Genomic DNA, 17,670 nt, shown 5'->3' with positions numbered 1-17,670 from the left:
TAACAAGTTACCGCTTTGTGTACTATCCACTCCTGCAAGTTTCTGTTCAGTGGCATGTTGCACTGGTCTCATTACTGACATACTGTAGCAGACTATCCATATGAAGCAATTATTTCTCTTTAGAATCAAAGCCTCCCTCCATGCTGCCTCCTCTGTCCACCCTCTTCTTGCCCCCGTGCTCTCGCACTTTGTGCTTGCACTAATCCCTTTGTTGTGGACTGAGAGGCCAGGGGTCTAGGCTAACCATCCCTGTGCTTTGGGGGCTAATTCGGGTTCCCTCCTGCCGTCCGTCAGTCAGTCCCTCACTAGATTTGGCAGGCGGGCCCATTATTAACGCCTCCCTCAGCTGGAACACATTCTCTCTGTTCGTCCGTCTCTCTTTCCTCCTTCTGTCCCTGCTAGTACCGTTACACTCCTTTCTCTCTCTCTCTTTCTTTTTTGTTCCTTCTCTCTCTGCTTATACGTGTAACTCCTATCTCCCATCTCTTGACTGTGCTCTCTCTCTCTCTCCTGTTCTCTCTTTTCTCCTCCTCCTCCAGCCCTCAGTCAGTCCCAGGAGTGTGAGGGATATGGGGGGACCAGGAGGGACCATGCGGTTGGGGGGCCATGCTGTCCCCATGCTGCTACTGCTGCACCTCGGTCTGTTGGGGATGGTGGTGGAGGTGCAGGGGCAGGAGGGGGGCTACCTGCAGGAAGCTCTCCAGGTCTTGGCCCTGCCACTGGGGACTCAGAGCCAGGTTCAGCTCCAGAGGAACCAGACAGGCCTCCTACTCTCCACTCTCCTCCACGTTGTGCAATGTGCAGAGAGGATCGGAGGTTCACAGGAGCTCTGTGACAGGGTAAGGCCTGGAACTTTCTATAAAACTAGCTATTATCACTGGAGTCTTCTACACAGTAAACAGCTAATGAGGGCAAAAAGATCTGCTAATGCTGGGTAAGCCCCGTACTAACAGGATTACTTCATTATTGTAAAACATTAAACAGTTCTTTAATGCTGAGATTCTGTAGCCATCCAGGGTTGGGGTTGCAGGATTTGTATGTGGTATACAGTAGGCACTAATGGCAAACTTCTATACAGTACCAACACCGCTTACTACTAGAGTAGACAGTTATGTGCATTCACCTCTGCTTGGTCATTCCAACAGCACTGCTTGTTATGGTTGGAATGTGAGTGTGTGTTGGGGCTTAAAGGTCTTGACCCCTATGGAGCATTCAAGCTGAGAGGCTTTAGACGTCCCCTCAACTTGACATCATAACACTACATACGTAAATGTAGTCTGGGGTACTTGGTTTTCACATTTTTTTAATGAATGGGATAATGGTAGTTGTGGCTCCACTGAATGGAGTGCTGAGCTGCAGAAGGGATTTAGAAACTGGGAGATCAACTCTGTTCAATGGAAATGTACGACCCTGAAACATTTAGGCTTTGTTCATCACTGAATTGTGCATTCATAATATGAGAGTGCTTCACCCACTCTCTTGCTGTTCTGTGTTTTTGTGTGTTTATGTGTGTCTGGGCAGGACTGTATTCATGCCATGAATGCCATGTGTACAGGCCAGGGACTAGAGGCCTATTATCAGAAATTACAAGGAGAGAGAGGACATTGACATTACATGAATATGTAATTCAATTTACTGGCCTCTTGTGCATAATTTACTGATGACTGGTCTGTTTAATCTCTCAATTATAATGAGTTAAATCTTCTTTGGAAAGTCAGTAGACTTATCTGCTGGCTCCTGGTTTATTTTGCAAGTTTACAGTAAAGGTTTAATTTATTTGCCAAGCAGCTGAAATGTTTCTTTTGCAATGTTTTCCTGCAGTGCACACTCTGACTCTGAATCATTGATATGTCCTCTTAATGGGAGTTATATGACAGATACATGTAAACCTGTCATTGCTCACAATGGCCAACAGTTTATATGTTTATATTTAGCCTTTCATCGCTATGTTTATAGTGCCTCACTCCGGACCTGCTCCTTTCTGTCTTGGAGGATGATGGGAAGGTTTACCTCACTGAGGAGGACTACAACAGAGTCTCCACTGTTCTGCTCTATTACATCATTAACATGCAGGACCTCTGCACCTCCAACACTGCCTCCTCTTCCTCCTCCTCGTCACCTACTTATCAGTACTACCTGTTGGCCCTGACCAACCTCCAGCCCACAGAGGACAGTGGCTTCCTCTCCTCCAACGAGACAGAGAGTATTCTGCAGCTCATCAACCAGCACTATCAACCCCCTGCCCCTGAGACGTCCTCCTCTCACTCACAGGTAAGACAGGGCCACACGACTGGCAGAAAAATCCATCCAATCTCAAATAGCGAAATAGCAAAGCCGAAAAGCAAGAATCTGAATACATGTTGATGTAGCTGCTGGCTGTTATAAAAAATAGAATCAGAGAAGTATATGAAGTATATTTACGGTCTAACTGTAACCCAGTGACATGTGATCCTACAGTGCCTCGATGCCTCCCATCTAATGGAAGAGGTGGGGGTAACTGACAGCCGAGGTGCTGATCCATCCTCTGTGTCCAAACTGGCATCAGCCATCATCAGCCACACTCTACATGGCCACTGTTTCAGCAGGAGGAATCTCCCCTCTCCAGCCTTCTTCACTGACTACATCTTCCAGACCCTCAACCGCACCAGCAACCTCCATGTCATGGGTAAATAGCCCAACTGGAGTCATTTGTCCAAGTGAATATACATGGTCTTATCTATAGTGACTTACCCTATGCCGCATGATGCTATGGCTGTTCTGCATGTCATTGTTGTGATGACGTCATCAGCCTGTCCCCTGCTTAGATTTGGAGGAGCTGCTGCACCAGCTTGGTGTAGGGGGAGGAGGGGCCTCTCATTCACATGGCAGGGCGAGGCGGAGCATCACCCAGAGAAGGGCAGGGCTCCAGCTGGATGGATGTGCCCAAGAGCCTGTGGGGATCAGCCAAGACTGGACACAGGTGAGACTGAGATGGAGATGAGACCTGGATGAAACTAAGGGTGGGTTGTACCAACATGGATAAACTGTTAAACTTGAGTAAATCAGGGTTAATCTATTAATCATTTTGCATGTTAAAAACATTAAACCTAGTTTTAAATCAATCTTAGTTTAAATCGAATCCTTCCTCTAATCTCTGTTTATTTTTCAAGTTAAACCAAGATAAATTCTAATATTGTTGTTCCATTGGTTTCAACACAAATTTAAACTTTGATTAAGGATTCATTCTAACTGCCACTTGGGGTGGTTCAAAATGGCAGCATATCTGCTGTGGAGGGAGCAACATGAAAGGGTACCTCGAAGGAGTTTTCAAGGAGGTACCACTTCACCAAGGAGTGGAAATAGAAAGGATGGGCTAAGAATATATGTGTTGTTTAATATTATATGTTGTATTCTTCTCTGTTTGATCAGGTGTGCTTCTCAGCCAATCAGCTGGTAGATATTTTTGTACTGGATCCTCATTTACCGATTTCCCGGGATCACTTCAGACAAATGTGCCCTGCTATCATCCAGCAGTTGCTAGGCAATGCCTGTGAGTCCACAGAGTTGACAACTAGAGGATCTCCACCTAGCGCCATTGAGAGTAAGACTCCCACTGCTCATCTCCACAACCTGCCATTAGCCCTCAAGAGCTTGCCTGCATTCAAATGTCTATAGCTGGCTAACACATTTAGCATGCCCATTTTCTCATGCACCTTATAGAGAATGACATAATGCTGTATACTCTCTCAAGAGTACTAAGTGGAGTACAGTGTGACCCAATCACTATTGTAGTGATTCACACAGCCTTTTCTCTATTGTCTCTGTAGAGTATGGATACAGCACAGCTGCTGTCCTGCTCATCACAGTGGGCTCCATGTTAGGCATCTGCCTGATCTTCTTCAACTCCTGCCAGGAGACCTATGCCCTCATCCTGCAGCTCTTTGTGGGGCTGGCAGTGGGCACCCTCTCAGGAGATGCCCTCCTGCACCTCATACCACAGGTATAGGGCATATACACTCACCAAACACTTTATTAGGAACACTATACTAATACTGAGTAGGGCCACCCTTTGTTCTCAAAACAGCCTCAATTTTTCGTGGCATTGATTCCACAAGATGTTGGAAACATTCCTTTGGTCCATGATGACATGATTGCATCACACAATTACTGCAGATTTTTCAGGTGCACTTTCAAGCTGTGAATCTCCCGTTCTACCACATCCCAAAGGAGTTCTATTGGATTCAGAAGGCCACTGAAGAACACTGAACTTATTGTTCATGAAACCAGTTTGAGATGACTTTTGCTTTGTGACCTGGTGCATTATCATGCTGGAAGTAGCCATTAGAAGATGGGTAAATTGTGGCCATAAAGGGATGCACATGGTCAGCAACAATACTCAAATAGGCTGTGGCATTCAAACAATGATTGATTGGTATTAACGGGCCCAAAGTTTGCCAAGAAAACATTCCCCACACCATTACACCACCTCCACCATGAGAAGGTGTACAGGTGTTCCTAATAAAGTGTTCTATGAGTGTAGTTATACCACAGGTATAGGGCATAGATAAAGCTGTACCACAATTATAGGGTATAGATAGAGCTGTACCACAGGTATAGGGCATAGATAGAGCTCTACCACAGGTATAGGACATTGAGCTGTACCACAGGTATAGGACATTGAGCTGTACCACAGGTATAGGACATTGAGCTGTACCACAGGTATAGGACATTGAGCTGTACCACAGGTATAGGGCATAGATAGAGCCATCTACCACAGGTATAGGACATTGAACTGTACCACAGGTATAGGACATTGAGCTGTACCACAGGTATAGGACATTGAACTCTACCACAGGTATAGGACATTGAACTGTACCACAGGTATAGGACATTGAACTGTACCACAGGTATAGGACATTGAACTGTACCACAGGTATAGGACATTGAACTGTACCACAGGTATAGGACATTGAACTGTACCACAGGTATAGGACATTGAACTGTACCACATGTATAGGGCATAGATAGAGCCATCTACCACAGAGCATAGAGTAAACGTCTCACTCTTTTCTCTCCCTGTCTCCTTTGGAGATCCTTGGCCTCCATGATGACAGTCACCATGACGATCATCACTTTACAGAGGGCAAGGAGTATCTGTGGAAGATGTTGGGGATCATTGCTGGAATCTACGGCTTTTTCCTGATCGAAAGAATCTTCTCCCTTGTGTTGCCATCTCATGTAAGATTGTCTTTATGAACATGCCTGTCTCTCTATTGGCTAAGAAATATTCTTGCTAATATGCCTTGAAAGTCTGTACATCACAAACTGCAGAATATAAGTGAGACACATCAATTTTAGAGACAGGCGTCAACTTTATGATGCAAAAAATAGTCAGCCTGGTAGAAAATTTACAGTAAAATCCAGTAAATTCCAACATTTACCTTACCTGCAAGCTAAGTAAACCTTGGGCCTAATCAGAACATATTTACTGTTCGTAAGCTACCGCTCAGATTTACTTTTGCTAGCAATCATAACGGTGACGTATGTCTCCAAAACTGAAGTATCTCCAGTTATGTTTACATTCTGCAGTTTGTGACTTGTGGACTTTCATAGTGTATTGAGTAAAAATAAGGAATACACTGATAATCCAACATCAAACAAAACAGACCTGAACATGACAAAGACAAACATCCCTGACGAACAGAACACAGGTGGTAAAGCTGTTAGCAGGCTGATTCACTCTCCTGTAGTGAATCACGACCCTGTCATTGAACCTTTAGTAGAGAGTCATTCAAAAGAGAGTCATCATCTGTCATGAGTGTGCTTATCTATGTCTTCTCTGTGGCCAAGGCTGAGCTGACTATGCAGCCAGGTGCCTCTGGCTGTGGCCTCTGGACTGACTGACTGACTGACTGACTGTATACTAATTGGTCTCTTCTGCAGGGTCATTCCCATGACCTTTCCCTGGAGCTCAACTGCAACGGCCAATCACAGAGGGGCAAGTCCATCTCCACCATGCAGCTGGTGAGTGGGTGTGTCCTTCCCCAGCACCCACATTGCTCCATTCCAATAGCTCAACTGGTAGCTGACTGCTTTAATGGGCAGACGGTACCCTATAGTGTACCCTTAAAACCCCCTCTAACACAAGCTAGAGGGCATAAATAGAGTATAAGTTGAAGGTGCATCATTTACATAGACATCCCTTTTTAGACGTGTTTGGACATGAGCTGTCTGTGAAGGGGAAACAGTCCAGTTGAATGCTTTTGAGGTCTTTTTGAAGTGAAGCAGCTGCAATGGTATGACTGTTCCTGTCTGATGATCGGATAGTTATGATTAGACCTGATGACAAATCTCTCAATTCACTTTGACCTGGTCGAACACAATTGGTGTTATTCCATGTTGGTGGTTTTCCTGAGACCATATACAGTATACTGAAAAATGTATGCATTCACTGGAATGTGAATTGCTTTGGATAGAAGCATCAGCTAAATGGCATATATTATATTATATTATAGAATGTGACGTTTTGAACAAACCTATCAATATTAGAAAAGACAGAACTGGGTGATGGGGGAGGGTAGTGAAGTGAGAGTGGGCCAATGTTCTGTCATCACTGTGTGGGAGGGGTGAGAAATAAATAGGATTCAAGGATTTTTTTTAAAGAACACATTTTGGCAAAATATTTAACAGTTTGAACTGTCATGTGGACATTCATAACAGAGTGTTGTTTTGCAGGAAAAGTGAACAGTGTGGGAGTAAATATGGAACAGGTCTTTGTGTAGGAGACCTTGATGCTAGTGTTGAATCATTAAGGCCTTACAGGGATAGAAGACATAGCTTAGGCGCAGTGTATCTACAGTATGCAGTGTGCACACATGATATGGGCAAGTAGAGCAGCAGTCTCTGATTCTAGACTATTTACATGGATGGAATGTTTATAAAATGTCATTATAATGAAATGCATCGAATTAAAAATATCCATCATTATATATCTCTCCCAACAGGGAACTGTGGAGGACTTGGAATGCACAGAGATAACTTCAGATGAGCTGGACACAAGGAGCCCTACCCATGAAACAAGTAACGTTTTTCATTGCTCAGTTTTCTCTGATCTGCACACATGCATGCACGCACGCATGCGCACACACACACACTGCCACCCCACCCCCAGTTCTATTTGTTGTATGGATGTTGCTCTCTCCTGTACAGTGTGTGGTGTGTAATTAGTCGCTGGCCCTGGACAAGTGTTCGTCACAGATGAGCTTCCAATACAGAGCCTCATACAGACTCTCTTTGTGTTCCCAGGACAGGGGGTTCCTCTGCTAGCCCTGATGGTAATTGTTGGAGACAGCCTCCATAACTTTGCCGATGGCCTGGTGGTGGGGGCAGCCTTCTCATCATCCGCAGAGACTGGCATGGCAACCACCGTGGCCATCCTGTGCCATGAAATCCCACACGAAATGGGTGAGAGGTCACAGAGCAGCAGGTCACAGTCCTTGGCTTGGGGACACTTTCTTATTCGTTGGGTTTTTTGGTAAAAAAAAAAATGTGCATCCCAGTTAACAAATGCTGAGAACTGGACACAGCAGGCCTACATGACCTAATGGTTTCTTCCTCTTTCTCTCCTCTCTTCTCCTATCCAAAGGTGACTTTGCAGTGTTGCTAAGCTCAGGTCTCTCTGTGAGGAATGCTGTGTTAATGAACTTCCTCAGTGCTCTGACTGCATTCATGGGCCTCTACATCGGCCTCTTTGTCTCCAGTGAGGCTACGGTCCAGCAGTGGATCTTCACCGTTACCGCTGGGATCTTCCTCTATCTGTCGCTGGTGGAGATGGTGAGACTGTGACTGTTCTGTTCTTAGTTAGAACAATCACATATTGAGAAGTAAAAGATTATTAGAGTACATGTACTTTTGGGATAGAGAGAGACTGCATTGTACCAAAACTGATCCCAAACACTCATCACTCCTCTCTCTCTCCTTCTCCTCTCTTCCTCAGCTTCCAGAGATGAGTCGTGTGAAGACCAACAGGCCCTGCCTCATGTTTCTCCTGCAGAACCTCGGACTCCTAATGGGCTGGGCCTGTCTCCTGCTCCTCGCACTGTTTGAACACAAACTCAAGTTCTGAAGACAGGACACAGGCTTTGTGCAGCGTAAACATTGAGCATGCATACATGCATAACGGTAAACTTGCCATACACAATATTTGTCAATGATGGCGCTGTTGATGGTACTTTTGCTCTTGCTTTTTTTTCTCTCTCTCATTTTGACATCTCGTTTGTTGATTACTATTTCATTTACTGCTACTTGTCGTACAGTACTGTACCTGTGTAAGTAATACATCACATGAAGACAGCGGCACAGTGAAATTACGAGTCAAGGATATTTCATGAGTCATAGTGGATGATAGGAGTGATGACGTGAATCAAATGTCATTTTAGATCCAGTGGTACGCAGATGTATGAGAGATGTATGAATCCACTTTTGTATAAATCAGATGCATGTAAGCTTTAGGACATACACATTTCATATGTGATGATTTATTTTTGTATGATATGTATGTACCATAGGACACATAGGTAGCTTCCGGTATGTTTGACACACCTATGTCTGGACATGGTGGTCTCAGATGTCTAGTTTACAGTGCTAATCCAGACCTTTATAACAAGTACATTGTCCATGTGTATATATTTACCATTTCTTCACCATTGGATATTGCTGTTGCCTTTGACAATCAATCTATTCATTGATTGTGATTTGATTTCAGAATCAAACCACTGAGACTATACCTTGTTCCTTTGACTTTAACTCAGCGGGTCTTAAAACAGTTGACTTGGACTCTATCGGTGGTCTACAGTACATAAAGCTAAACAATGGAACTTCCATTACTGGAGGCCTGAGTAATTGGTAAGTGATACGTTGCCTTTAGTTTAGATGCACATAATTTTCTGATAGTGAAAGACCGGGGAAACATTTTATAAAACTGTCTTTGTTTACACTTCCCAAAGGTAATACATGCAAAGGTGGTTGCATACATACCTTTACTGACAAGGTCTTGTTTACTGGCTGCCTTTAAGCGATAATGTTAGGAGAGGCAGGTTTGGAGGTCATTCTCTGTATGTAAACAAAGAGACAATCAATAAAATGAAACATTTCTTCAAATACTTACTGTTGCTCACCTCAAGTGTCAAACATTCTTACAGTATCAAATCAAAGACAGTCTGTTTTTTCTCCCTGCTGCTGGGTGTTGGAAATGTGATAGGGCATATGGATGCGCTGTTCCTTTCTTTTCTGGTCTCCACAGTCTATGTGGAAAGTAGACTTCTGTACTGGTTCAAGGTGAAGGAAAGCTTATAGCTCTTCTAGTCAGGTTTCCCCTGTTTTCAGTTCTATTACATTCTACTCTGCTCAGTTCTGGACAATGTCATGGATTTCTGTTCTGCTCTGTCCTCTTAGAATACATCTGCTAATCTGCTGGTCTCTATGTAATGTGTTCATGCAGTAATGCTGCCTGTCAGCTCTCTCTTTATAGAAGCATTTCTCCTCAGTGCTGATGAGCACCCTCTGTGGTCCAACATGGGGGCAGTAGTTCCACCCACCTGTGCAGCCTGTTCTCTTCATCCACCATTCTGGCTGACTAATCCTCACTCGACATGCTGGAGACTCCAGAGGGATTCTGCCCACACAGCTCAGCTCTCCCTCTCTCTAAAGGCCAGTCAGTGTGGGCCTGGAGAAAGAGGAGGGGGATAAAGTCAATTTGAGAAAAAGGACATAAAATAATCCCTTATAAACGGCATGTACTATTTTGTTGAGAAAATAAATGTTTGCTATTTGTAATGAAACGCATTGTATTAACATGTTTGTTACATAGTACATGTAATGCTTTGTACTTTTTTGAGTTGGACAGTTTGTGTTCTCACTGCTTAAAGGGATGGTTCATTTTATTTTAATGTTTAGGTGGAATACCATGTTACCCTTGAGTTGTCCTCATAGGCCAGTAGTGAAAGCTTCTCCGGTTCTCCATTCTCCACTTTGCTACTGCTGCACAGGCTAACAGTTAGCAGCGCCCTCTCCAACAGACAGGATTTCGACGGACCTTAAATTAGCATCGTTTAAATTACATGTCAAAATCTCCTAAACAAGGTTTAGTAATAGCTATTTACAAGACGAACCTGTACATGATTTTATTGAAATCGCAAAAACGTTCAATAGAATGCACATCGAAAAATCCTTTCAAGCATAGTCTCATTCCCAGACACTCTCGCCCAAATGCGCGAAAGGTCTGGTGGACCAACACATCAAACTTGGCCTATATTAAGCAAATAGACTGTTGAAAATGAACGGCGCACGGCCATTATCTTGACTTTAAATCAATCATCTCCCACAGAACTCCCGTCCCAAGGCTCGTACACCACACGTTTCTGATTCGGAGCTACACCTCGCAACCGTGTGACTCGCTGAAATCAAATAATAACAAATACTTCACCCAGTAAATTCACTCCCAATAAGGCCAGGTTTGAGTCGTTGTTATGCCAGGTTTATATGCGCTGTTCGCAATAGCCTGGGGACGAGGTTATTTCAAGTACAACTCGCAAATAAACTTTGTTTGAACTTTGTTTCTCTGAGGAGATTTTGGCATATAATTTAAACAATGCTAACTTAAGGACGCTGCTTACTGTTAGCCTGAGCTGCGGTAGCAAAGTGGAGAAAGGAGAGGACAATCAGGGTAAGATTTCACCTAAACATGAAAATAGGCTGAACCATCTATTTAACCCCATGCAGTTACCAAATGACTATATAACAACATGTTAATACAATACAACATTACTACATGGGTATAGGGGCAACAATGTTAAGTGTTATGAAAATATGTATACTATGGTAACTTTTAGAGCACATGTATAGCCTTTTGCAAATACACATTATACTGACACTCTTTCGTTTAGGATCTGGTGTCAAAGTCGGGAGAATTCAGCTGACACCGTTTATTAGAGTTTTGCGAGTCATTCCCTAACAATAGGAGGAAGTTCATGACATTTTCTCTTGTACTTGCAATGTTTTTGTGGTCATTTTGGGAATGTCACCCCCTTTAGAATTTCCAGGAAATCTCCGGGTTTTATTGGTTTGTGTGTGTGTTTTGTAGAAAGTGTGTGTGTGTTGTTCTAAAGAGCCTCTTTGACATGCTTGGGTGCGCTTTTAAAAGGCGTCCGCTGTCTGGATGGAGGAAGGAAGGGCTTTTTTATCTGAGCTGAAAGTGTGAGCGTAAACGTATTCCGTATCCGTAGCTATCCTCACTCACTCAGCAAAGAGTACCCATTGAAGAGCAGAGTTCAAAGGTCACGAGGATAGAGAGAGCACAGGCTGAGGGGAAAGGCTAAGACAGACACACAATGGGATATGCCAGCACTGCAGTCAAATGTTTCCCTTTTTGGTTTTAAATCACAGTGTTGATCTGACTCAGAAAACATTATCCACTCCTCTGTAATTCGTATAATGTGCCCATGGTATTGTATGTGCTAACCGACTTGTAGACTTTGACCTGTGGGTCATGAAAGAGGTTGGTGTCCAGTTTTAATGAGTCATAGAATATTGACAGTTAGATCAATGCTGCTCTTGCTTTGTAAAAAATGCATTACGAATAAACATAGGTTACTTCCTTATATAAATGTTTTTCCCTTGTAGACCTCTTACATGCAAACCACTAGTAACCAGTAAACATCAGAATATCTTTATTTGAAACACTGCACCTTTGGGGGAAAAAATACAAATGCCTAGAGCATGCTGCAGAAACAAACTGTGTCTTAAACTCAATCATCACAAGCCACACTGTATAGTATCTTGGTGTAGTGCACAGCAACACAAGTTACTATACTAAATCCTCAGTTCTTGGGGGTGGGGTGGACACTAGTCATTCCAATATAACTGAGTGGAAGCAACTCACAGTGATTTCTTCACCCATAGGAAACCACTAGAGGGCAATAATGATTAACAAAACCTTAGAGTTTAGTACCATTTGTAGTACCAAAAAGAGCTGCTGGAGGGGGCATTTTCTAATAGGTATCTGGCATTGCATGATGAGGGTAGAAGTCATGGCGATGAGGTATTTTACAACTTTTCACCGATGACATGTGAAGCATTGTGGTGAATCTGCAAAAAGGAAACCAATAAACAGATAGAAGTAGTGACTGCTGCCATGATTAACCATAGAATTATGGCATTATAGGACTTTACTATTCCAGACCTCAAGGACTGAGGTGGCATAGGTAGTTTTCTTTCTGTAGAGGTTGATTGGCAAGACACTGTTATTTACAGTCCAGAGAGCTCACTCAACTGGTATCCCAAGTGGTGGGGAAATACATGAATGAGAACCAGCAGAACCTTGTGACCCTCCAGACCCAGAACCGAACAGCCTTGCTCTAAAGTCTTCTCTGAGGTCTCTGAGGTTGAGCTCAGTTGAACAGCCTCAGCTGCCACAGGGGGATTTCAGGGACATTTACTCTGTCTAGACCACCAGACAGCAATCATAAAACCCCACCAGCAAAAACAAGCACTAACAAACTAATATTTCAGAATATACAGGCCAGTGATAAATCAATCATTGTGTGTGAGTGATGTAATGTTATGTGAACTCAAACCCAGATAAAATGTTGAAATGTAGGATCTGATTGTGTGTGTGTGTGTGTGTGTGTGTGTGTGTGTGTGTGTGTGTGTGTGTGTGCGTGCGTGGGTGTGTGTGTGCGTGCGTGCGTGGGTGTGTGTGGTTTAGATAGATTCGGTTTACCCTGCAAAGTAATTTGTAATTTACGAACATAAACTCAAGCCCCCAGGATTAGTCATCAGGATTGGCTCGAGCCAACGCGTTTGTGTTGTGCAGGAGCTGCGCAAGGTTACCTGCCTGGAGCGGCTTGGTGGCAGTTGAGTAAGCACGTGGAGCAGAGAAAAAGGCTGTCAGTTAAACTATGTGGGAGGGAGGGCACTCGGCAGAGGGACACAATGGAACTGAGCTGCTGAATGACATGGTGTTATTTTAATTGAGAGCATTGGCGGCCGAGTGCCTTCTGAAAAAAAAAAAAAACATTTTTACGCAAACTGCTCCTCCTTCTCAAGTCTTCCCGGTTGTGGTCTGACTCAAACTTCAAGACTGCGCGGCAGAGAGTTAAAGGAAACTGGACGCGTGACTTCACTCCGCCACCCAAGTCTACATCCATTGAGCTCACGACACATCATTATATCTCGTAATTTGGGTTTCTGTAGTGGCTATGGTATACACACATGTCTTCGTTAACTGTTTATGACAGAGGGAGTCACGCTGTCATTTTATAAAAAGTGTTTACTTCCATCTCTACGACGGTTGGATGTCAAATGGTCCTTAATAACACGCCAAAGACGCACGCAACACCTTTGGACAGACACATGGACTCTCTCGAAAATCCTGGTCTACAAGTACGTACTTTTGCTGGGTTTTTTTAATACATTTTGTGCATTTTTTGTACGTTGTGCTACTTGTGTTAGTAAAATTGTGTGCTTGTCATCTATACTGTAATATTAAGCTACTGTATATTTATTCAGCAGAAAATACCTCAATTCCCTTCTCCTTTTGTGTTGGCGCCAAGTGTAACGACAGAGAAAGTAAACTACTACCGGACGTTGGAGTAGTCTGCGTTATGTCAGGTGGCATAGCCTAGTGGTAGGCTAATAATAATGTATTCGTCTCAAGTATTTCAAGTTGTCACTTGTGTGTTAATGATGAAACACAATTAATTTCGTAAAAAAAACATTTTTACTTTTATTCAGGTGATACCAATTCACTAGAAATAAGATGACATGATCCGCACATGACTGGTCTTAAACTCACCTGTTAGTAGCCTAATATCACTCACTCACTTGTAACCTCCATGTCACCAATTGCTTTATAATGTCGCAGAGTGGTACGATTGATGCATAGTGCATTGCTGTTCACATTGTCAGTAGAATCTAGAGAATATAGTAAGACTAGATATATTCCCAAATTCCATTGGCAATGGGCATCATGCTGATATCAGTCTCTTTCACAGCTATGATGAAGTCAATATTTACATATCTTGGCAAGGTCAGTGGTTCAAAATAGGCTGTTGGGGTTTGTTGCCTCAAATAAGGTTACATTGTGCAGTTGTTTTTATAATGTTTTTTTTTTTAATAACTAGATTAGACAGCCCCCCCCACACACACACATACACACACTTCTTAATTCATGAGCAAAGTAATACAATACACTTGAGAGCTTTCAGTGTTGCCTTGCTGCATAAACCTGACTGAATGGGTATTTTAGGATAAATGCACATACATAACCGGTTTCTAAGTAACAGGCAAAATAGCTTTCTTTTTATATGCATGATTTACATGTCCTGGGGGAATGGATTGGAATAAAAAGGCAGATTTGAGATGGGTTGGTGTTTTCCGGTTGCTACTGGCAACACATATGAACGCCCAAGCCCAGTACTTCAGTTTCCTGAGCCCCATCATGTCACAGCATATCATCTACATATCATGTTGTATGAGACCAACATAGTTTGGTCATTATTATGATTTCCACCTTTTTATGCCACCCATTCATACTATTGTACCCAATAGTCCATTACTACATAGTTGTTTTTTCACACCAGCATACAGGCAATATACTGTACCTAGATAAGACTTAAAGGAGCAGGGCATTGGTCTGTTGGAAATCTGCCACCACGGTGAAATTCAGTTCGAAGTTCCAAGCAACAACATCCTCCCTCATAGTATTATAACCCCTGAAATTAGTTGTTGTGTTTCTGCATGTGTGCACGATTCAAAGAGGCAGCCACCAGAGACAGAAAGGTGAAAATCTTCGTCCACTCCCCTCAAACACTCTTGGCCAGTAACAACATCTTTGTACACAAACCGAGTGTCCGGTGCGACACTCCATTTTAGAAAGAGCTTTCGGAGGACCAAAACAGCATTCGTAAATGAAATATTTCTTCCAGAGGATCTCATTCCCTGATCTGTACCGTTTACACATAGTCAATACAACCATTAGAAGCTTTTAAAAAGCTTGAATGTTACATATTGCACCTTTAAGAAAAACGAAATATGTTAACATATAACACCATTGGGCCATTAAAATGTCATGGGACCAACCATTAAAATACTGTAGGATAGAAATTTTACTTGACTTAGTCTAAATGCTTTAAATCTGTCAAACTATACAGTACTGTAAGTACTCTACAACAAGAAAGTTCCAACCAATCTTAGTCATCACCATTATATTCTACTGATATTGGACCATTTCATGTTTTTCTGTCCCCCTCTCTCTTGATGTAGTTGCATGGAAAAGGAGCACGAAGAAAAGGGCGATTTAAAGGTTCTGACGGCAGCACCTCTTCAGACACTACAACCAACAGCTTTGTGAGACAGGTAAGGGGAACACTTTTTAGGTTGGATTATATAAAGCAAAGATGCTGATAATAAGACTTTTTATATATTTATTTTTTTCTGAATTGTGTGTGGATCAGTGAGGTCTAAGCATCTAACAAAAGACAGTGATCTCAATTGCAGCCAGTGACTTTCTGAATCACTGAATGACGGTGTGTGAAGTGATAGTCACAGTAGTGTACTGTCTCAGGAACACTATGTGAGAGTGTGAGAAGGGGGAAGCTCAGTGTGAAAGTGACCATACAGTATGTGCAATGATTATCCAATAATTTTCCACCTTCCAATGATTGTCTGGACTGAGTGTTTACTGTTCACATAGCCACATATTGTGCTGTACACGGCTGTAATGCAAACTGATGCGAGAGCAAAAATGCAAAGTCTAAATCAATGATGTGAGATATATGTTGTAATGAAAACCCCACTCTAAACAGTTCTTGGGTACATTATGTTCACGATCTCTGTGAGCTGGAGGCATGGCTCAGTACAGCTATGTGTCCTTGAGTGAGGCGACACTGTGGCCTGTTATAAAGCAGACCCCTTGAGGTACACAGTGTGTGAAGCACTCGAGGTGTCTGGTCTTTGTTGAGCAGACCTGCAAGGACCGGATAGGACGGGTTAAGGATGGGCGCCCTTGGCGAAATGTTTTTGCCTTTTTTGGAGGAGACACAGGTCGCCTCCTCTTTGGCACGGCGGCAAAGCCGGGGGGGGATTGGAGTGGATCGGAACAATATGGCACATGGAATTGCTGTCTGCTTTGTCTCAGGCACAGAGTAAAGATTGAATGAGTTATTGTCATGTGTTTATATTATCGTACTGAGAGACGATCAGTGAGGAGTCGCTGCTTGCAGGGGGTAGGGGTAATGAAGGTCTTCCGGGGCAGTGACATGCCATGCTCTACTCCCCCCCACCCTCGACCCCCCCGGAGCGCTAGCCCTGTGAAGCTGTCACATGTCCATTCCCACAGTCCTCCGGAGTATGCCAACAGCCTCATTAGACCGACCCCCTCTGACTGGCTGTCGTCATTCCCATGAGTCATCATGGCCAAACTCAATTAGACTGAGAGCAGCAAGGTCTGAGACACACCACAACACTACAGAAAGGGACAGAGCCAAGGAGAGGCCAAGACTAGACAGGGAAAGTGGGAAATGAAGGGAGGGAATGGAGGAAAGGCGAGAAAGAGAAATTGTATGTATGTGAGAGAAAGAGAGAAAGTGTATGTCTCTCATATGTATGAGAGAAAGAGAGAGATTGCTATGTTACTATGTGTTTAAAAGAAAGAGAGATAAAGAAAGGGGGGCAGGGGGTATTTTGCAGTTTTATGTCAGGCGGGCACCAGTGTAAAGAGCAGACATATCCTCTTTTAGATGTTTGCTGGGAGTGGACCCCAGAAATAGCACCCCTTCCAGTAACTCCTCTGTTTGGAGATAATGTAAATACCCTGTTTTTGAATTGTTTTATCATAACAGTGGTTAAGCAGACCTTTTTTCCCTCTCCCCCACTCTCCATCTTGTTGGACATGATTATTTTGACTTTTCACAGAAGTATGAGACTGTGGTGTTTAAAACTTTAAACTAACACCATACTGGGAACATTTCAAAATATGAGGCTAAAAAGGCCCCTCTGTTCACTGCCTATTCATCAAGCTGTCATGCTCTTTATTATCCTTTCCCCATTCGTTCTTGTTTAATCGTAATCTTCTCTTTTCTGCCATCAAAACACTCACTATGCTCACCTCCAAATGTATACAGCTAATCAAATTCAATATTATTTTAAAGACTTAAATAACTGAGGTACATTTTGTGCTGATCCTCTGTAACTTTCCTTTAAAACGTTAATCTCCCACAATGCCACACCTGTTGGCATGGTGAGTCAGATTTCCAGCATTCATGTGGGCGTCTGAGGCTCATCAGGGTTACTGTATAATCGATCCAATGCATCTCCCATACAACATCTCATAAACATGCTCTCATTGAACTGCTACTGAGAGGGGAGTCTTACATTACTCATAGAGAGATGGCAGAAAGAGGAGGAGAGAGAGAGGGGGAGGTGGGGAGACAGAGATACAGGAGGTAGAGAGAAGAGAGAAAGAGAATAAGAGATATATATATACAAATAGAGGGAAAGACGGGGAGAGGAGAAAGAGAGAGAGATACAGAAAGAGATAAAAAAGAGAGAGAGAGATACTGTATACAGTGAGACATACTGTATAGAGGAGGAAGAGAGGGGGAGAGAGAGATGCCCTGTATAACTCTGGATGCC

General features: G+C 43.1%; 2 protein-coding genes across 2 annotated transcripts in view; both read left to right on the top strand.

Annotated features, from left to right (window-relative positions):
- Positions 1-569: 569 nt before the first annotated feature.
- Positions 570-8,104, top strand: LOC310804450 (zinc transporter ZIP12-like; the record flags this gene model as incomplete). Its single annotated transcript, XM_083669689.1, has 12 exons — positions 570-839; positions 1,957-2,271; positions 2,458-2,665; positions 2,805-2,959; positions 3,409-3,580; positions 3,807-3,979; positions 5,071-5,217; positions 5,923-6,003; positions 6,984-7,059; positions 7,285-7,443; positions 7,625-7,812; positions 7,976-8,104. The coding sequence occupies 12 exons, from the start codon at positions 570-572 to the stop codon at positions 8,102-8,104; spliced, it is 2,073 nt and encodes a 690-aa protein (XP_083525815.1).
- A 5,234-nt stretch (positions 8,105-13,338) lies between these two features.
- Positions 13,339-17,670, top strand: part of cacnb2a (calcium channel, voltage-dependent, beta 2a) — a gene marked incomplete at its 5' end in the record, with an annotated part of 57,673 nt that continues 53,341 nt past the window's right edge. Inside the window, 2 exons of the mRNA XM_083665532.1 lie at positions 13,339-13,419; positions 15,301-15,393. Of these exons, the coding sequence (XP_083521658.1) occupies positions 13,339-13,419; positions 15,301-15,393 (174 nt within the window). The remainder of the gene's footprint in view (positions 13,420-15,300; positions 15,394-17,670) is intronic.

The sequence above is a fragment of the Argentina silus genome (assembly GCF_951799395.1).
Source record: "Argentina silus genome assembly, chromosome: 1".
NCBI classification, from domain to species: Eukaryota; Metazoa; Chordata; class Actinopteri; order Argentiniformes; family Argentinidae; genus Argentina; species Argentina silus.
Note: the sequence above shows the minus strand (reverse complement) of the source record. Positions and strands in the feature narration are given on the sequence as shown.